This window comes from Ranitomeya variabilis, chromosome 1 (assembly GCF_051348905.1).
Source record: "Ranitomeya variabilis isolate aRanVar5 chromosome 1, aRanVar5.hap1, whole genome shotgun sequence".
Taxonomy (NCBI): Eukaryota; Metazoa; Chordata; class Amphibia; order Anura; family Dendrobatidae; genus Ranitomeya; species Ranitomeya variabilis.
In genome coordinates this window covers 157986905-158009750 of record NC_135232.1, presented here as the reverse complement: position 1 = coordinate 158009750, position 22846 = coordinate 157986905, and the positions used below count along the sequence as shown (strand labels likewise).

General features: G+C 43.0%; 1 protein-coding gene across 6 annotated transcripts in view; it reads right to left on the bottom strand.

Annotated features, from left to right (window-relative positions):
* The window catches only part of FER (FER tyrosine kinase), a 310990-nt gene that overhangs the window by 167730 nt on the left and 120414 nt on the right, over positions 1–22846 (bottom strand). For all 6 annotated transcript variants that reach the window (XR_013221836.1, XR_013221837.1, XM_077290053.1 and 3 more), the window contains exon 12: positions 2267–2359. Coding sequence is in view for 4 of the 6 variants with exons in the window: in XM_077290053.1 (XP_077146168.1) it covers positions 2267–2359 (93 nt within the window). In the remaining 2 variants the exon portion in view is untranslated. The remainder of the gene's footprint in view (positions 1–2266; positions 2360–22846) is intronic.

Genomic DNA, 22846 nt, shown 5'->3' with positions numbered 1-22846 from the left:
CTTATGTTTATAGACTGATCATTCATTGACATGCCGCCTTCATTTTTACAATTCTGTGCCACCGCCATCATTGTGCGAGAAGCGCTTGGCAGTATGAGTATACATCCTGTGTACAGGACTTTAATAAAATGTCGCTGGATGTGGCGCATGCGCAGATCGAGATTTCAGCTCGGTGAACAATTTACTGAGCCGAAATCTCAACCTGCACGTGTGCAGGCCATGCCTTTAGTCTGAAGGGCTAAATCCTGCTGACAGGTTGTCTAAGTGGCGTGCACCTTTTTAGTTGGTCATGCTTTATATAAAGCGACTTTATTTTTGATACTTCCTGGTATTTTGCTTTGACAAAACTTTATTTATAAAGTCATGTGCAGATTTCATGACGTCCTCTTCTTGTCTTCACGCTGCGGCTCCGGCGGAGGCGTACTTTGTCTGCCCTGTTGAGGCGCCAGGAAAGGTCAGAGAGGCCCGGCCCCTGCGCACTGCAGCACTTTGCTCTGCCCTCAACAGGGCAGACCAAGTACGCCTCCGCCGGAGCCACAGCGTGAAGACAAGAAGAGGACGTCATGGAATGAAGATGGGAGGCCCCGGACCAGACCGCGATGGACCAGAACCGGACCGGGACCGCCCCTGGGTGAGTATAATCTAACCTTTTCTAACTTTTTCTCATCTTTCAGGATACATCGGGGGCTTATCTACAGCATTACAGAATGCTGTACATAAGCCCCTGATGCTGGTGGGCTTAGCTCATCTTCGATTTTGGGGGTGACAGGTTCCCTTTAATGCATTTCCACAGCAGTTTTTACCTGACGATTTTCCGTACGTAACCCCTTCACGAAATATTACATATATTTACATAATACGCCGTGTCAATGCCTTTGCTGTGGGCTCACACTCTGAGCCTACATCTTTCCCCACAAATGACAGGAGATTTAACCAGCTATCATGTGTCTTTAACAGAATCGCTCCACCCTTGGCTGTTGAACTGTTAAATCTTGCTGTCAATCTCAGACAGCGGCATTTAACAAGTGCCGTCAGGAGCAAGCGCTGTTCTATGCTCCCAGCGGCGCGCCCGTGATGTGATCACAGAGCGCCAATGGGTCGTCATGACAGCCAGGAGTCTGCAGATGATCCCCATGCCTGTCATTACTCTCCTCCTGTGGCCAGCATTCAAAGGAGATGCTGATTTCTGCTATACATAACATTACTGAAGCCACATTGCAATAAAATGCAGTAAGAGGCGATCAAATCATCATATCTACCCCAAAATGATATCAGTAAAGTGTCAGCTCAGGGAGCAAATAATAAGCCCCCCACAGAGCCTCAGATCATGAAAATGGAGAAGCTACAGGTCTCAGGAAATGGAGAGAAAAGCAAATAATTTCCAAATTTTTTTTTTTTTTCACCACTAAAATAAAAAACAAAACTACATATTTGCTATCTGCGTACTTGTACTGATCTGCAGAATCCTATTACCATGATCAAAAAAAAAAAAAGAAAAGAGAGAAAAGTATCAGCTCCCCTTCTCAATGGATACCAGGCAAGGAAACCTGCAGTGACGAAGTTAGAAAACCATTTGTAGAAAATACAAAAATATCCAATGTGTTGAATAAAATTCGAAGTCTTTATTGAAGAATTAAAAAGTCGCACCAGTGTACATGGGCAGAAAAAATGGGCAATTCTAGCATAAGCGTTTCGGAATGTAAACCTTTTTCATTGCAATTTCGATTTTCTACAAATGGAATACTATTACCAGGTCAGTTCTATCATATAGTGAACATGGGAAATAAAAACCCAATAGACAACTGTGGAATTGAACTTTGTTTTGCAATTTCACGGCACTTGGAATATTCCCGTACATTATATGGTAAAATAAATGGGGTCATTCAAAAGTACAACTCGTTCCACAAAAATCAAGCTTTCATAATGCTATGAGTATGGAAATATAAAAATGTTATGGCTCTAGGAAGAAAGGGAGGGAAAAACAAAGAAAATCACTTGGGGGTGAGGGGTTAATGCAATTCTATGGGGAAAATCTACACATGAAGCTCGGCGTAGCCGCAAGAGAAGTTTAGATATTGCCGATTTTAAATACGCACAACAAGTCAATTTATGCAGCGTGAAAAAAATAAAAGCACAGTGGGCATGAGGTTTCTATAAATCACATCCATTTTGATGGAAATGTAAGATGCTGTGATTTTGATACAGCAAAAATACAAAGCGTCAAAAACGTATCGTGTTAACGTAGCCTAAATGTAGCATAACTTACCGATGAAGATCCAAGCATGGATTTTGGAGACCGTATAATCCCTGCTATAGAGTGGCGTAACGTATCAAACTTTGACACTCGTTCTTTCTTGTCCTGGAATACATAAAAAAAATAACACAGTTCAAAGGAAAACATTATATAGATAATCAAATTAGATGAAGCAATAATCATTTTTATTTCTATAGCGCCAACATATTCTGCAGCACTTTACATTACACAGGGGACTTGAACTAACAAAATAAGACATTACAGAGTAACACACAGGTCAACACATACCAAGAGGAGCGCGCGCCCTGCTCACAAGCTTACAAGTGATGAGGAAATAGTGGGGACACAAAGGTACAAAATAAAGTGCTTGTCGTGTAAGGTCCAGCCATCAATATTATAGATAGGGGCATTCAAATAAAGCTGCATGAAATGGTCACCAGCCAGTATCTGCATACGTACAGATACAAAGTGCTTCTGAGTGCATGGAAAGGAGAACAGGGAACAGATAAGATATATTAGTGAGGTGAGAAGACAAGCCAGTCTAAAGAAATGTGCTTTTAAAGCATGATTGAAACTGTGGATACTGGGAATTAAGCAGATTGTCTGGGATAGTGCATACCAGAAAACCTGAGCAGCACGAGAGAAGTCCCAAAGACGAGAGTGGGAGGTTTGGATCATACAGGAGGTTAATAGTAGGTCGTTAGTGGAACGGAGAAGACAGGAAGGGTGATGGCCAGATGAGGGAGGAGATGCAGTGCAATGCAGAACTATGGAAAACTTTGTCGGAAATATTGATAAGCTTATATTGGATTCTCTAGCAGATGGGTAACCATTGGAAAGACTGGCCCAAGGGAAGGCAAAATTGTAGCGGTTGGATAAAAATATGATCCTGGCTGCTGCATTCAGGTTAGACTGGAGAGGGGAGTTTAGTAACAGAGACCAAACAGTAGAAAGTTGCAGTAGTGCAGGTGAGAATGAATCAGAGCAACAGTAAGAGTCTCTGCAGAATCAAAGGTATGGAAAGGTCAAATTTTAGAGAAGCGAGCGAGTGATCATATATAGGATAGATTGAATGATCTGAATCAAATATAACCCCAAGACAGTGAGAGCATGCAGAACCACTCACGGAAATGGCAATTTCAAGTTTGCATAGGTTACTACAGGGGGAAACACACGTTGTTCAGATTTTGACAGATTCACTTTCAGATAGTGAGAACAATATGTCAGAGACAGCAGACAATCACAGGTACTTTGCAGTCAATACTGGGTTGATGTAAGAAGATGTGTATAATGTGCTGTCAACATGGAAATGGTACTGAGAACCAAATCTGCTGATGATTTGTCCAAGGGGGGGGGGGGGGGATGGTAAACCGAAATGAAAAAAGAGGGGACCTAAGATTTAACCGTAAAGAACACAGACAATAAGGGGAAGAAGAGCTGTCAATTGATACACTGAAAGAGCAGTCGGAGAGGTAGGAGGAGTACCAAGAGAGAACGGTGGTCTTCAGTGTCAAATGCAGAAAGATCCTGGAGAATGAGCATGAGGTAGTGGCCCAGTAGATAGTTAGGGCAATTTCTGTGGAGTTTAAACTGAAAGAGAGAGTCTTCTGAGAGGATTGTTTTTTGCTTTTTTTATTCAAGGAGGAAGGAAAGATACTGGAAGAAAACGACACTAATGATTTTCGTCATATGGGCAGTAACATCCAGGGATAAGGGCTGAAGAAAGTGCAAAACAATAGGGTCATAGGTGAAGGCCTTAGGGTACCGTCACACCGTGCAATTACGATCGCTACGACGGCACGATCCGTGACGTCGCAGCGTCGTATGAGTATCGCTCCAGCGTCGTAGACTGCGGTCACACTTTGCAATCACGGCGCTGGAGCGATGCCGAGGTTCGCTGGTAACCAGGGTAAACATCGGGTTACTAAGCGCAGGGCCGCGCTTAGTAACCCGATGTTTACCGTGGTTACCAGCGTAAAAGTAAAAAAAAAAAAAACGTACATACTGACCATCTGATGTCCGTCAGGTCCCTTGCAGTCTGCTTCCCGCTCTGACAGTGCCGGCCGTACACTGAGAGCAGAGCGCAGCGGTGACGCCACTGCTGTGATCTGCTCTCACTTTCCGGCCGGCGCTCACAGTCAGAGCGGGAAGCAGACTGCAAGGGACCTGACAGACATCAGATGGTGTGTATGTACGGTTTGTTTTTTTTTACTTTTACGCTGGTAACCACGGTAAACATCGGGTTACTAAGCGCGGCCCTGCGCTTAGTTACCCGATGTTTACCCTGGTTACCAGCGAACGCATCGCTGGATCGCTGTCACACACAACGATCCAGCGATGACAGCGGGAGATCCAGCGACGAAAGAAAGTTTCAAACGATCTGCTACGACGTACGATTCTCAGCAGGGTCCCTGATCGCTGCTGCGTGTCAGACACTGCAATATCGTAACGATATCACTAGAACATCACGAATCGTACAGTCGTAGCGTTCAAAATTGCACTGTGTGACGGTACCCTTAGGGTGAGAAGATGCAAGGAGCCTGATAACATCATCTTCTGTGATCGGTTCAAAGATGGAAAGTGAACTTAGTGAAGAGCAGGAGGGAAGAGCAACATACTGTTTAAGTCAAACTACATTATTATCAACATTTTCTTACAGGAGTTTGCTGAAAATTAAAAGTTATCCTCAATCCATAAGGAGGAACAACAAGTGGTATCTCCAGCGATACTGTAAACCCAGCTCTCGGAAGGCAGGAAGGCAGAGTATGCTCATCTCCATCCAGCCAAGACAGAGCTCTACAAAGCGGTGTATTCAGGGTTCCTTAGTCCTGTTCTCTGGAACATTTGTTTTGTAACACCAAAGGGGCCATTATATTAAAATGTTGATTAATAGAAAAATTCAAACAATTACTTAAAGAAAAATCATTTGGGTATACTGACTATCTGCACTAAAAATATCAGAGCTGCTGTGTATTTCTACTGAAGTCAGTATGTGAACGTGGATAACTTCTGGAGAAAATAATCATACATAATGTAATTCTATATAATGACTCTACCTTGCTCAGTATTTCACCATCATGAATGCCATCGACCTTAATAGCCATTTATATTATACAAATGCAGCTAGAGTTTTTAATGTGCATGAAAAAATGAACAGTTTTTAGAGAGGTTGAACATAATCTAGATAGGACACAATTCGATAATAGAATTACTAAATGTATAACTTAACTATATTAGCATAATACTAATGAAATTGTGAGAACGCCAAGATACCCTAAATACTATAAAACCCATTAACTGTAAATTAATTAGTTGCTAATGTTTGGTTAAACAGGTGTCTTTGTCAGCAGTGGTCAACAAAAACACATAATGACAAATCATATGCTATTAAATGTACGACTAGAATGCATTATTCATCATCAATGATAAATTTGAGTGGTGCTGGTGCTTCAGCAATATAAGGTGCTAAGCCGGATGCCACAGTCACCGTTCCGCCCCTGCACAGAAGATCCCTGGAGAAAATACTCTGGAGGAACCTCAAACTTTTATAATAAAGCTCTAGGAGAAGCTCAACTTAGCCAAATTTTGGCCTGAAGCCTGGACAACACCTTTAAGGTACCGTCACACTCAGAGACGCTGCAGCGATATAGACAACGAGCCGATCGCTGCAGCATCGCTGTTTAGGTCGCTGTAGAGGTGTCAAACACAGCAACTCCAGAATGATGCAGGAGCGATCCTGTGACGTAACGGTGACGCACTTATCGTTCTCACAGGTCGTTAGCTCCATGTTTAACATTGCTGGCATCGTTGCTTTTGCTGTCAAACATGACGATACATGCCGATCTAGCGACCAAATAAAGTTCCAGACTTCTAGCTCCGACCAGCAATATCACAGCGGGATCCAGATCGCTGCTGCGTGTCAAACACAACGAGATCGCTAACCAGGACGCTGCAACGTCACAGATCGTTGTCGTTCTCGTTGTAAAGTTGCTGAGTGTGAAGGTACCTTAAAGGTCCCACCACAACATTTCAATTGGGATGAGGTCTGGACTGAAAGTGTTGCAATGACCCTATTAATCTGCTCTCTTTCAGATTTGTTAGTGTTTGAGATCATTGTCCCGTGGCCTAACCTTAGTTTCCTCCCAAATCTATGTTTCAAAATAGTAAATGACTTGGGCTACTTTCACACTAGCGTTTTTCTGCATATGTCGCAATGCGTCGTTTTGGCGAAAAAACGCATCCTGCAAAGTCATCTGCATTTTTTCCCCATAGACTAACATTAGCGACGCATTGCAACGTATTGACACACGTCGCAACCGTCGGGCGACGGTTGCGTCGTGTTGTAGCGGACCGCCGGCAGCAAAAAACGTTACATGTAACATTTTTTGGTGCCGACGGCACACCATTTCTGACCACGCATGCACGGCCGGAACTCCGCCCCCTCCTCCCCGCACCTCACAATGGGGCAGCGGATGCGTGGAAAAACAGCATCCGCTGCCCCCGTTATGCGGTGCTTGCACAGTACGGACGCTAGTGTGAAAGTAGCCTAACATATGTTTTTTCTTAATATCCTTACACGTTGGAATACACATTTATTAGCTTGACACAAAAATATGATATGCAAAATGTACCAAAATGCTGTAGGTGCTTTATACTTTTGTGTTGTGTAGAAGGTGGATTTATGCTCATTTTATTAAGAAATCATTTTTTTTAAGAAATCATAAGTAACATCTCAAGCCTTTTGGCTGTATAAGCAGCAATTTTAAGATGATTTACTACCTTTTTCTTATCCCAACCTAGGATTTCTATCCCTAATTTACTAGCAAAATTCTACATATATTCAACATTTTCCAATTTTAAAGTTAACTACGAAAAGTCAGAAGTTTTGAACAAATTTCTTCCTGCATTGATGGTGAATTATCTTGTAAAATCTGTTCTCTTTTTATTGGGCGTCTGACAGTTTATGATTTATACCTGGGGATTCAACTTCTGACCTGGCTAAGCTATATTCTCTAAACTTTTCTTTTGCATGGATGTATTAGATGAGATTTGGACACCGGCAAAAGGGACTTGGTTTACATGTATGGCCATTGTTAAAATTAACATTTCGCCAATTACCATCTTTATTTCAAGCTCTCCCCATGTGTATTTTGCCATTATTTTTCTCCTTGCTCTCCTCTTAGATTAGGAATTTGATTTAGGCCAGGAAACCTTTATGTATCGCCCATTCAAATTTGTACACGCCAAACATCTAGAATGATTAGATCTACCAGATTTATCATACTTCAGAGCCTCCCGACTGACTAGAACTCTAGACTGGTGGCAACAATATGATTGTAAATCTTCGCTATAAGCTGAACAAGCTCCCGTTTATATACCAATACAGCCAGCTCCATGGATCCTGGATCAGTCTTTCTTAATGATGCATACATATCCTACATTTGCCCCTTCTCTTAAAATTGCTCACGCTCTACTCCCACAAATGGAACGCCCCTCTCTGCTATTTCCTATCTTAGGTAACCCTTCCTATTCATCTGGCTTTCTGGCATGGTGTAATACGCATAAGGGTATGGTGATGCTCTTTACAGAAAACACTAACTGGAAAATCGGCCTCCTCCCTTTCAGTAGAGGTAGATTGCTGACCACTAGGAGCCTGTATAACCCAATAACATTCACTCTCCTATTATCCAGATCAAACTTCTAATTTGCTAGAAAACATGCGAGTTTTGAGGTGATGTGTTTCATGATAGATTCTCCGCGACACTCCGTATTTGCTCTATATCGAATACTGATAACGTACCGGTCTCAGATTACAGCTCACATTGGGAAGAAGACCTTGCCACCACTTTCACCCAAGAACAGAAGTCTAAATTGTTTGTTTGCTTACAAATCTCACATATCAAACAGGCTTCAGAAATCAGATTTTACGATTCTCTCCAGATGGTATAGGGTTCTTTGAAAATTAAAGACACTCCTACCTCAGTATCACCTTTATGTTAGCATTAGAGATAGGCGGACACCTGGATGTAAGGGTCTGGCGGGTTCGGCTAAACAATTACAAAAAGTTTGGGTACAAGAACAGAACCCGGAACCCATTTACTTGAATGGGGGCCCTGAACATCCAGTGTTTGCCACGCTGTCATTTGCATGACAGCGTGGCAAACACGGCTTCTGATCGGTGGTGAAATCATCCCCGCCGGTAACAGAGCAGCGGTTCCCACGCTGTCAAAAGACAGCATGAGCACTCAGTTGTGATCGGAGGCATAAAGCTTACCTGCGGTCACTAGTGTCAGAGGATGAGACATACGATTAATGAAGAATGATTACCAGGCTTTAAAAAAAATAGAAAACAAATAGAGATTAAGTTTCATTATACACAAGCACAAAATTATATGTGTTTCATGTAAAGTACATTCAAAAAAAAGTTTGAAGCACTCTCATAACTGCTGTCCAGTAATTCTTCATAAGTACAATGGAAGTCCTATAATGGCGGTGTCTCAAGGAGCAGTGAAAATGCTCTCAGAATGTCTCATAAATTGAAGATAATCTCCTGCTTCAGGGAGCAGGCAGAGATGAGCACAGAGCGCAGCAGCAGTATAGAGAGGTTAATGCGCCAAGGAACCATTCCCATACAAATAGATGGTTTAATTTTCAGTTCTATCCTGATCTGCAAACATTCTTCTATGACACCTTTACTGTTGGAGAGGAATGAAAAGGTCTCGGCTGCAGACTTATTTCAATACAATTGGTCATGTCACTTCTAAAAGACCATCTTCCCCATAATAAAGCAGCTGCCCTAACAGCAATTTGGAGGGCAAATGCATGACACCAGATTACAAGGCTATTAAGAGACAAAGAAAGGACTTAGAAACCTCATTGTCCATGAGGGAAAACCAATATTTAGTTACAGGGTTTCCGGAATGTCTATTAAGCAAAACATTCTTCAGCAGGGTGAATGACAGACTAGATTATAGTTTTATTAGTTGGAGCTAAATATCTGGAATAGAAACAAGGGCCCATTTAAACTACCGTAAATGATTACGGATGCTACAGGACCAAAAATCAGCATTAGCTTAATGGCCTTTTTAGAAAGACCAATCACACTTATTTGCACACACGAACCCCTGAAAAAGCATTTGTGAAACGCGCATTACTTATTTGATGGGTGAGCCCAATATACCTAATTACTATCTGTGTTACCGCTTACCTCCCTGTGGGTAATAAGTGCTTTCTATGGTACTGAAACCTTCTTATGTGTTTATCAATATTCTTGTTTTAATAATTACTTATAGATGACATTTTATACCTATTGTTTCTTGTTATTTAACTGCATTAAACAAAATATATTGGGCAAGTATAGGGTTCCCAGGGTGCTAAACCAACAATTTTATCCTTGTCCGTACTGTCAGGTTTACTTACACATTGCCATTGTTATCAATTTAATTTAGTAAAGTTTATGATTTTTTTTAACTCATTATTTGTTTCATTTTTCCTGGCACTTATGCCCCCTTTTGGTTTATCTATCTTCCCAGTGCCAGAGGGAAACATACCTCTTTCAAGTTTGAAAGTTTTGGTAGCTCTTAGCTTGCACACCCTACAGTAAGAGATATAGTTTTTCAGTGCCCATAGACTACAGTTGTTCTCAGCAGCACACATGCTGGAGGGAACAAGCATTCATAAGTTTGACTAGAAGAATGAGCATAGGTAGGTAGCCCGTTTATCACAGCTGACTGTTGGGAGACAAGCATTCCTGGGAACATTCGATGATCGCCTAGTGTAAAAGCATTTTACTACTTATTTCTACATGTAATAGCAAGTTATTATTCTTAAACACAGCAGTATGAGAGGCCACACTGGGAAAATAACTTTCATTAATAAGTGGTGTTTTCATCTCCAAGTTCCTATCCTAATATAGTAGACGTAATAATAATATCAGCAAATACCTCCAATTAGAAAGGTAGTACAGTTATTCTGATAAGCTGTGTTGGTTACCCACATGTGCAGGGCATTGCAGTAGCTTAGATAACCATGGTTAAGACCACTAACAACTCAGGCCTCTTTCACACTTCCGCCTTTCATCTCCCGTCACAATCCATCGAGTTTTGAGATAACAGGATCCTGCAAATTTTTCTGCAGGATCCAGTTTTTTCTCACAGACTTGTATTAGCGACGGATTGTGAAGGATGGTCGTCTGTTTCATCCGTCGTGCACTGGATCCGTTGGCATAAAACGGTCCGTTGAGCGGAGAAAACGTTCAGAGGAACGCTTTTTCTGCACGTCGGAAAATCGCTTAGCGACGCATCCCATGCTGCCCGGAACTGGCTATAATGGAAGCCTATGGGCGCAGCATGCATCGCTGACTGTGCAAAACAGGAATCCAGCGACGTATCACGTTTTTGTGCTCTGAGCATGCCTGGAAGGATTTTCTAGTCTGGGTAGAATCAATCTCTCTCTCTCTCTCCAGAATCTTATATCTGAAAATCCATGCAGGAACTCCTTCGACGCATCCGTCATAACACTAGATGCGTTGCACACGTTTTCCGATACTTTCACAACATCCATTGATACGTCGCTTCACTGCATTGCGACGCACCCGCAGCGACGGAAGTGTGAAAGAGGCCTGTCACTATTTGAGTGGTTATAACTATGGATACCTCATCTACAACAATGACCTGCACATGGGGTAAGTGACATAGCGAATTAGAAGAACTATACTACATTTCTAATTCAAAGTAATATTAAAATCAGAACACCTACTACCTAAGCGACTAGGATCTTGAAGATAGGAGTACCCCTTTAATGTATTGTCTAGATTAGGAGTCTAAATCATGAGGCCAAAGAAGGATCAGACCAGCAGTCCTTAATTATATCACTCAAGAGCACAGTCTGCTGAAGCGCAATGTGGTGAAAAGAAGACATCACTTTGTTTTGCTGTGAGTGGTGACTTTAAAGAGGATTTCCCTTTAACTCATTCCCGACATGCGTTGTACATTAAAGGGGCAGCGGGAGGTGACTTCCGCAAACCGCCCATACATGTATGGCAGCTCACAAGCAAAACTGGTGCAATCATCAGTTATATATCTTAGCGGACACCCTGCGGGAATGGCCATGATTGGTACTCACATTGATAACGGCCATTTAACTTCTCAGATACTGCCATCAAAAGTGAATGTGGTATTCAGTGCTAAAGACGACTATCCATGTCTATCAAAAGACAAAGGAAAAAATGACACAGCAAGAAAGGACCTGGAAACTATAGGCAGAAACTTTGAAGAGCTAGACCGGAAAGTGAAGGAACTGGGAGAGCATGTCATCTTCTTATCCATCCTCCCAGTGGATGGACATGGACATGGACCAAGGAGACTGAACAAGATTCTACAGGTGAACAACTGGCTATGTCGATAGTGCCGTGAACAACATTTTGGGTTTCTTGACCATGGAGTGAACTACCTGTATGATGGACTCCTTGCTAGAGATGGGTTGCATCTTACGAATACAGGAAAACACATATTTGGTAGACGCCTTGCTGCACTCACCAGGAGAGCTTTAAACTAGAGCTACATGGGATGGGAAATATAAGTCCAAAAATAATTATGCAGCTAATGAATTCTTTTGCTAAACCTGCTAAGAGAAGTGGAAAAAAAGAACAAAAACAACAAACTGTGAATGAAAGTAGAGGAGCAAGAGAAGCAGACTACAAACTAAAAGGTGTCTATAGAAATACACAGAGCATGGAAAACAAACAAGGAGAATTGGAGCTGCTAACACAGGAAGAGAGCTATGATGTCATAGGCATCACTGAAACTTGGTGGGATGATACACATGCTTGCAATACAAACCTTTAAGGCAACAACATATTTATTAGAAAAAGGATTAACAAGAAGGGAGGAGGCTTTTCACTGAATGTTAGGAAAACTTGTATCTCCACAGAGATCCAAGCTTCAGAGTCTGGTAGCACTATAGAAACTGTTTGGTTAAGAATTCAAGGAGAGATGAACAGTAAGGACACTATTGTAGGTGTTCACTATAAGCCACCTGATCAGACTGAAGATTATAGATGAACTGTTTTTACATCAGATGTCGGTTCTCAAAAAAGTACGACAGTGATCATGGGAGATTTTAACTATCCAGATATTTGTTGGGAATCTCTCTCAGGCAAAAGTAATGGGTCCAGACAATTCTTATCTTTCAAAAGGTAGAAAACAAGAGGATCTGCAATCTTGGACATAATTCTTAACAACATGGAGGAAAAGGTGGCTGGGAATTTAGGAGGCAGCGATCATTCTATCCTCGAATTTTGGATTACTTCAAAAAGGTAGATTTCGATGCACTCAGAAAGAGGGTAGGAAAGGTCCAATGGCTGGATGCTCTAAAGAACAGAAACGTCCAAGAAAAATGGGAGATTTTGCTAAATGAAATTCTCACGGCACACTTGGTAACAATCCCTAAAAGAAGGAAGAATTGGAAGCATTTAAAGAGACCAGGGTGGATGAACATAGAACTTAATCACTAGTTAAAAAGGAAAAAAGAAATTTATATTAAATGGAACGAGGGGGGCATATCTCAAGAACAATATAATACTGTTTGCAGGGAATGCAGGGCAAGAGTTAGAAGAGCTAAAGCCAATAATGAAGTAAAGCTTGCAAGCCATACCAAAAGTAGCAAAAAAAGGATTTTGGGGATATATCAAAAGCAAACAAAAAGTTGAAGATGCTATAGGATTTTTACAGGATGAAAATCTGTGTTCTCTAAGAAAGCAAATGCGACATCAGCTTATCTTCACGGTGCAGTCAAAGGAATAAAAGAATCCACACTATGCATAAACAGAGAGAGAGTTGCATTTAAACATCATTAGTCCACTTGACATATTGGTCCAATTAGTTTTCTGTGTGATGATCTGAGTCTGCCCAGATCTAGCAGCTCTTGCTCCCTTTGGATCAGAAAAGCAGAGAAGGTAAACAAAAATACAACCATTTCTGACTACCCACTCCCGCTGCTGCAAGATCTCCATGAGGTTCTTAATTGTCACTGCAGAACAATATGTGGACCAGCAAGAAGTTTTAAGTCGTTAGATGGTCAACAAGTAGATAAATGGGATATCCAAACATTTCACAAAACAAACTTCTTTAAAGAAAAAAATGCTTTAGCAACACATGAGGGAAGGGTACTTGCTTTACTTGAAAATACTTATCAATATGGCTTTATAATACTTTTTGTCATTCTAGCTCCAACCAATGGAGAAAAAAAAAACGTCATTGTGATTTCTGGATTATACTGTCACTCTTACACGGATTTTCAGAATAAGTACACCAAACTCATCATGTCAAAGAGATAAATTAATTAAGGTACCGTATATAATTGAGTATAAGCCGATAATTTCAGCCCATTTTTTTAGGCTGAAATTGCCCCTCTCGGCTTATACTCGAGTCATACCCAGGGGTCGGCAGGGAAGGGGGAGTGGCAGCTGTGTAATAATACTCACCTGCTCCTGGCGCGGTCCCTACACATCCCTGGTTCTCCGGCGCCGGCAGCTTCTTCCTGTAGTGAGTGGTCACATGGTACCACTCATTACAGAAATGAATATGGACCCGGCTCCACTCCCATAGGGGTGGAGAAGCATAGTCATTACTGTAATGAGCGGTACCATGTGACGGCTCACTACAGGAAGAAGCTGCCGGCACCGGAGAACTAGGGACTGCACCACACCAGGAGCAGGTGAGTATAACGTAGTGCGCGATATTCACCTGTTCCCCGCTCCACCGCTGCGTCTTTCCTGTCCTCTGCATTGACGCTCAGGTCAGAGGGCGCGGTGACGCGATTAGTGTGCGCACCGCCCTCTGCCTGAACGTCAGTGCAGAAGATGGGGAAGACACAGTGGCGGAACGGGGAGCAGGTGAATATAGTAAGTGCCGGGGGCCTGAGAGGCGAGTATTTTTTTATTTATTTTTTTTTAAATCGCAGCAATAGCATATGGGGCAAATGTCTGTATGGAGCATCTTATGGGGCAATGTGCAGCATTATATGGGGCAAATAACTGTATGGGGCCATGTGCAGCAATATATGGGGCAAATATCTGTATGGGGCCATGTGCAGCATTATATGGGGCAAATATCTGTATGGGGCCATGTGCAGCATTATATGGGGCAAATATCTCTATGGAGCATCTTATGGGGCCATGTGCAGCATTATATGGGGCAAATATCTCTATGGAGCATCTTATGGGGCCATAATCAGCATTTGTGGAGCATTATACGGGGCAAATGTGTCTATGAAGCATCTTATGGGGCCAGAATCAGTATTTGTGGAGCATTATATGAGGCAAATGTCTGTATGGAGCATCTTATGGGGCCATAATCAACATTTGTGCAGCATTATATGGGCATATTTTAATACGGAGCATCTTATGGGGCCCATCATAAACTGCATGAAGCATTATATGGGGCTCCTGATTCAATAAGGATATTCAAAAACACTTAAACTACTGATGTCTCAATTAATTTTACTTTTATTGGTATCTATTTTTATTTTTGACATTTACCAGTAGCTGCTGCATTTTCAACCCTAGGCTTATACTCGAGTCATTAAGTTTTCCCAGTTTTTTGTTGCAAAATTAGGGGTCTTGGCTTATACTCGGGTCAGCTTATACTCGAGTATATACGGTATGTTTATTTTGTGACATCTGGATACAGATGAATCTTTATTATCTCAACCATATATATCAAATGTTAAGCAAAATCCACTGTAACTAAAGTAAACCAGACTACACTGCATCCTAATAAGATTTAGAAATAGGCGCCATCTTCTTCCAAGTTCTCAAACACCACCTATTATGAGCATATAACAAAATACTTCTCTGGGGTACGCTTAGCAATTTAACATCCATTTTGATAAGGTACAAAGATTTTTTTTTCCTTTTTTTACAGTCCTTGAACATGGGTCACAACATTCTTGAGAAGCAGAAGATTAAAGTCAGAAAGCACACGCTGTGAAAGTCAATGAGTATAAGCTGTAGAGAAGGAGAAGAGGAGATCAAAAACAAAAAAAAAAAAGTTTCATTAAATCAATTCATGAAGAACAGTTAACCTAGCAAGACCTGTGCAAATTACACTTTTCAGAACAGACATGTCACCTCAAACTATTTATTGGTTTCATGATCAGAATCCAATAAACTTTTACTGAATCTTTGGCCCGAGTAGCTTATTTTCTGCTGCTTTGTTTTAATATGTTACTAATACACTTTGTAATGTGTAATGTACTGTAATTACTGGATGAGAGGAAAGCTCATTCACACATCTACACCAAGAACGGAAATAGCTTCAGTCTAACTTTCACTGCTGGGTGATGCATGTTCCATGTGTTGTAGACAGTACAGGAACAGCTTTAGTGGCCCTTTAACAAATATATAGTGTCAAGAAATTGCAGCTAAGGAAAAGAAAACAAAACAAGCTGCCGTGATCTTTGTGTTGAACAGCTCTTTGCTGCCCCTATTACGCGGACAATTACACGATTGACCGACGATTAACGGAGGAGGCCTCAGGCTGCTTCCACTAATAGGCCAGTTATTGGTTAGAAAAAAAAAGTACAAAAGATTTTGCAAAGGGGACAAAACAATACAGCATATACAGTTACATCAAATAAAACGGATAAAACTAGAGATAATACACTAATCACAAATATGATTCGGCCTAGCGAAAGAGAGCGCATCGTTTGAAGAACGTCCAGCAGACAGGAATCATGCATACACTGAAATGTATCTCTCTACAGGAACACCGGTCATAATCTTGAGCTTTTATCAGTACCTGAGTTACACCCACACACACACCCCCGTGATGAGCTCACATGGGCCGGGCTGTGGGATGCCCTCAACCCTTCAGAATTTAATGAAACCCCCGCTGATGATTGCGGAAGTTCGAGATCGCAGCTTTATTTTCCATCGGGATTTAATTTTTCGCCAGGTATCAAACATGACATGGCTATTGTCAGTTATCTTGGACACTATGGACTTGGAGCTTAAAGACAGGGGTTACAGTTATGAGAAAACATACATATTCTTCCATGATTAACCCTGAAGCCAAAAATGTATGTTCCATCACTATCAGGATTTATAAGAGCCCCAATATTCATACTTTTCTATCGATGCCTCAGCATCTGCCAGATGATTTCATGAAAGGAATGTGCACCTGTGAAGTACAATAGCCATCTATAAAGGGTGTGTTTAATTCTCTCAAAACTTAAAAAGCCTTTTCTTGCCTTAACTATTTGTCCACTCGTCTTAAAGGGAACCTGTCACCCCCAAAATCGAAGGTGAGCTAAGCCCACCGGCATCAGGGGCTTATCTACAGCATTCTGTAATGCTGTAGATAAGCTCCCGATGTATCCTGACAGATGAGAAAAAGAGGTTAGATTATACTCACCCAGGGGCGGTCCTGGTCCGGTTCTGGTCCGATAGGCGTTGCGGTCCGTCCGGCGCCTCCCATCTTCTTACAATGATGTCCTCTTCTTGTATTCACGCTGCGGCTCCGGCGCAGGCGTACTTTGTCTGCCCTGTTGAGGGCAGAGCAAAGTACTGCAGTGCGCAGGCGCCGGGCCTCTCTGACCTTTCCCGGCACAAAATGGAAGGAAGGAGGGAGGGGGAGAATGCCTCTTCACTACAGAGATTTTAATATTTTCCATGACATATATTCTTAATATATTAAGTAATCCTGGAGTGAGGTATGTATTACTAGCCAATTTCATCTTTAACTTCATGTTATCACGGTACAATCAGCCCCCTGACAGTTCAGTGTCTGCAGAAAGGCAGGCTAAGAAGATCTGACAACATTTCTAGATAGCGCTAAGCTGTGTGAGGTGTTCCCGTAATCGCAGTGTCCGTATGCTTATGTAGCATTTATGGTAGATTACTTTAAAAGTATATCATAAATGTCATTCAGCTGTTATCTCAGGCTTAAAGGAAATCTGTCACCCCCCTGGACGATTATGATCTATTACTATGGGCATACAGGTAATTGAATGGTTAAACCAGTCTTACCTGTATGCCTCATAGCGGTGGAGTAGATCTTGAGAAATTAATTTATAATGTTATATGCTAATGATTTCATCTAGGCTCTGGGGAGTGCGGTGCCTGGAAGAAATCACTGCCTCCTGACGTCATTATAATGGCACCCCCCTCCCATCAGCGTCACACTGATCTATTACGGTCTGTAATCCCAAGCATGAGCAGACACTGCAAATAGGAGGGCGGACAGGGTTTGCGAACCTGCCCACGTGCATAGCGCATGGGTGGGATTACAGACTGGAACAGCACAGTGTAATTCTGATGGAAGGGGGTAGCGTTATAATGACGTCAGGAGGCAGTGATTTCTTCTAGGCACCACACGCCCTGGAGCCTGGAAGAAATCATTAGAATATAACCTGTATGCCCATAGTAATAGATCAAAATCGTCCAGGGGGATGACAAATTCCCTTTAAAGGGATTAGATAAGGTGCATAATAGAAAAAAAAAAAGCAAATACATACTGTAAATTATGGACAGTAGGATACATCTTACTATAGGAGGCACCCCAGGTTTAGACAGAACAAAATAAGAAAAAAACATTACTAGAGAGGTAATAGATCTATTGTTAGAGTGTATAATTCCAATACAGCTTCACAGCGCGCAAATTATGCACAATGTGCAGGGAGCAGACAACACTGCTGAATGCACACTGCATACACACATAGCCCTCAGCTACAACACACTCACTGAAATACTGTTACCATGCGGCTATATTACCACATGATGCTAAGGCACTTCTAGAGTGGGACTTGACACCTAATGGTTTATACTGTAGAGGACGCTGTGACCGACACTCAAACAAGGAGGAGGGAGTTGAGGGAGAAGAATGCCGCACCACCCCCTCACTAGTGTAGCGGAGAGCAGCTTCTGCTAGACCAGTGTTGTCCCAACTCCAGTTCTCACGACCAACAACAGATCATATTCTGGAGACACTCATTATTGCACTGCAAACGGTTTTGTGCTACAGCCAAATATTTCATATTTTGACTCTCCGCTCCAGAGCTCCTGTTGACATTTCTTTGCAATGCAGTTCTAATGTTTTTGCGCACCATTGAAACGCCTGGGCTTCTTTCCATGTCCTTGCTATAGCTTTTTGGCTGCAGTTCATCCATGAAGGCAACTTATGCTCCAAACAGTAGATGAGTGTTTATGAGTGTTTATGGGTCCTACTAGTTGCTGCAAGTTCTGAAATGATAGCACTGCATTAGATATTTAGCTTTCTAGGGAAGGATATAAAGTTGGTTCTATCTGCTGCACTAAGTTTCCTTGCTCATCACTGCATCTACAATCTACTATGTTGCCAGTTTCTTGGTGCTTCTTCAAAAGAGTCAAACAAAAGTGAACTACCGGTACATGCTTAGCTGGCAGTATATTCAGTGATTCCAGTAGTTCATCCTCAGACAAATGCTCAAGGAACCTACAGACAAAATGAACGAAATCATACACTCCAGCAATGCTTCAAAATGTGCAAGTAATTTCTTTATTTAATTCCAATTTAATGTTCACATAGATAAATTGTATCTGTATGTGAACATTTTATTGAAATGAAATACAGAAGTCATTTGTGAATTTGAAAGAAGCGCTGGATAGTGTGATCGATTCCTTTCATTTTGACTTCTACAAAAGAGCTTGAACAGGACATCTTGAAACCCCAGTCTGCCTGGAATGTTTGCCTGGGAGAGACCTTGCTGCTGCAGTTTAACTACCTCATTTCTAAAGGTACCGTCACACTAAGCGACGCTGCAGCGATATAGACAACGATCCGATCGCTGCAGCGTCGCTGTTTAGGTCGCTGTAGAGATGTCAAACACAGCAGCTCCAGAACGATGCAGGAGCGATCCTGTGACGTAACGGTGACTCACTTATCGTTCTCACAGGTCGTTAGCTCCATGTTTAACATTGCTGGCATCGTTGCTTTTACTGTCAAACACGACGATACACGCCGACCTGACGACCAAATAAAGTTCTGGACTTCTAGCTCCGACCAGCGATATCACAGCAGGATCCTGATCGCTGCTGCGTGTCAAACTAAACGATATCGCTAGCGAGGACGCTGCAACGTCACGGATCGCTAGCGATATCGTTATAAAGTCGTTTAGTGTGACGGTACCTTTAGGCTAGGGGAAGGCAGAGTCATAAAAACCACTTAATTTTCGGCTTTGTTTTTACATGGCTGGTGTATTATTTTAAACAGAAGATAAAGTATTCACTGAATTATGAGTTTCAGGCTCTTTCCGCCGTTATCACATCCCCACTATGAGTAAGGGCTGAAAGAGCCTGAAATACGTATTTCAGTTTATACTTTCTCCTGGATTTTTATATGGCCTGTGTATTATTTTAAGTGTTTTTTATTCATTGATGCTGGTTTTCCCCATCTTTCCTTGCTGTGCATCTCCTACTGCAGAGTGTGAGCGGACACCGTCATCCTTCACACCTTGGTTCTTATTGCTCTGCTCAGTCTTGCTATGGTGTCTGACTTTAGACATTAAACAGTCTTCCACAACCTCACCTTTGGAGCAGTGTTTGGCTGTTTTTTATCCAGTTTTAAGTCTTTTACACAGCTGTTGGTTCCAATTAAAGAGGTTGCCCACTGCTTTAACATTGATGGCCTTTCCATAGAATAGTTCATTAATGTATGATCGGCTGGGGTTCAGCACTGCTGCAGATCAGCTGTTATCGGTGAAGGCAGCTTCCGCTGGCCAGAAGTACTCACTTGCAAAACCGGCAGTCTACTTGCATTAACCACAGGAATGTACTGCATATCCGCCACCTATACAAATCAATAGGAGGCGGATGTGCAGTAACAAGCCCGGCTACTACAAGTAGACGGCCAGCTCCGCAAGTACTTCCCGTCGATGTCACGATAACAGCTGATTGGCAGGAGTGACGAACCCTGACCGATCAGACATTGATGACCTATCTTAAGGATAGGCTATCAATGTAAAAAGTAGTGAACAACCTCTTTAATGACTTTGTATCAACCTACATTTGGAAATGATGATCATTATCAATTGTTTGGTATAATTAGTTATAGGTTATAGCATAGTACAAGGGATTTCAAGAAATCTCATGTCCACTATGCGTGCACAGACACCCGCGGGCTCACATGCGGAGACGGACATGCGTCGCGTCTTTCCAGACCGCATCATGTCTTTCTCTTGTGGAAATGCGAGTCTCCGCAAGAGAAATTTCACCCATACAATGTATTGGATGCGGTGAATCCACACAGTTCAGTGAACACATGCAGATTCACCTGCATTCAATCCCGGGCCTTCTCCCTGCTGACCGATTCACCATCTTTGAGGTCGGTGGACGAGTTTTTTGCGGCATTGACGCTTGTATATGGGGATCCTGATGGCATATCCCTAGCGGAGTCTAGAGGGCCAGCTGAGAAGTACTGCTCAGAGTTTTGGATATGGACCACAGTTGAACGACCCTGCTCTTAGGAGCCATTTTTGTCACGGTTTATCACCTAGGCTACAGGATACTGTGGTGCAACATGCTACTCCTGGGTCATTGGAAGCCGCCATGGCCCTTGCTATTTGGGTGGACAGACACCTCAGGGAGAGAGACAAACTGAATCTGCCTCCTGTTCTTTCTCGGAAGCAGGACACACTGGTGCACATGGACGAACCTATGCAGGTGGAAGGAGTCTCTTCTCAAACTGGGTTGCCTGCGGTTTGCTGTGGGATGGGGGCATGTTTCTACTGTGGACTTACAGGTCATTACATTAATCTTGTGCCAAAGATGGTACTTGGTCTCCAAAGCCGCGTTCCCCTGGTGGTGTGGAGGGAGGAGACCAGGGTGTGTATATTTCCTCCATCTTTTCGTCTCAGTGTACCATTCCTGCTGAAGTGGTGGTTGGCGGCGTTACTGAGACTTTACCGGTGATTGTGGACAGTGGAGCTGGGGTCAATCTGGTGGATTCTCGCTTTGTCCAGACCCATGGTCTGATGGGTAGAATGCTGGCGAGACCCATTAGAGTTCAGGCAATTGACTCTGTTCCTCTCAGCCAGGGGAGGGTGACCCAAGTAGTAGATAATATAAACCTGCGTATAGGGACTCTTCATGAAAGGTCCCTCTCATGCTACGTCTTGGATGGTATTCCAACCCCCATTGTTTTAGGTCCTCCCTGGCTGAAGAGACACAACCCGGTTATTGATTGGCGGTCCAAGGAAGAAGTTAGTTGGGACAAGTCTTGTAAGGACTGCTGCCTGGGAGATACTGTCACTGCCTTCCTTCTCAAACCTGCCCCTTCTTTTCTGGTGGAGGCAGCTAAGGTGCTACCAGGGAATAGGGGCAGGATTCAATCCTTGCCACAAGTAAACCCGGAGTCTCGGTGTCCTCCCAGGAGGAGGGATCAGGGGAGGGTAGTGGTTCCCTCTGTATGTAGCAAGGGTATGAGTTTGGTGACACAGGTGGATGCCAGCTGTTGTCAGTTCCTCAAAGAGTTCACCATCCTTTGGCAAACGGATGCATGGAAATAAACGTTCAGGTCCGGATCTGTGTGTGAATGAGTACATGTGGGTGTCCACCAAAAACATCAGGTGGAAGTACGCAACTGGGACGTGGCGCTCTAGGGTGATCTGGCCATTCTCAGCCCGAAGACTTTCCAGCTGGAGTTACCCCCAGTAATACACGTACACAAACATATTCCACAAATCGGCGCTCTGGAGATTTGTTGTGCCTCCGGAGCCTACGTTACTGCCATCTCCATTGGGCTGCGTTTGCCATAAACATGAGGATCAGGTGACTGTGGAGGTGAATCTTTGTGGATAGAGGTGTCCTTACCATACGTCGTTTCCGGTGAGATCCGGTGTTGAGGGTCCAGAGGCCCCTCATTGAAAGGGGGGTACTGTCACAATCCATTTTTGGATTCGTGATAGCTCTGGTTCCACTATGTTTTAAATGTATTTTTTTTTCCTAATGTCAGTTTCCCTTGCTAGCAATCTGTTGCAAGTGCAGACTTGCTCGGTCAGCTGACGTGGTGGCCACTCCTACCATCCTTTACAGTCACCTGATGCATCAGCTGACTGTCGGCGATACAGCAATCTATACTGACCAAGCCTGGAGTAAGGAGCTCTCTGGCTGCTGTGGCTTATCAGCTGGTTTTGTGGAGTTCGTGGTCTGGGTGCCTTTCTTCTGCTGTGCTTAGCAGCAGAGAAGGCTATTAAGATAAGTTTGTTGTTTGTTCCTAGTCTGTCTCATTTGTGTCACTGTCCCCTGTGTTGTCCCATCTGCAGTGGTGAGGTTAGCGCCCTTGCCGGCCAGTGCACTAGCCAGGGCAGTGTAAGGCGACCGCGAGGGACGAGGTTCCTGATGGCGGTGGGGGGAGAAGGACTCACTTAGGGAGTTAGGGGAGAGCAGTGACAGGCTCAAGTTTGAGCAGGAGGTGTCCATCCCTCATTTCCCTATCAGTAGGGCCTTCCCCATTTCCATCCCATTGTGTGTGTGTTGTGCCGTCCGCTGACCGACCCCACGTTGGGTTGTTACATATTGTGACAGCTCCTTCCTGGTTTTGCCATCTTCAGTTTGGT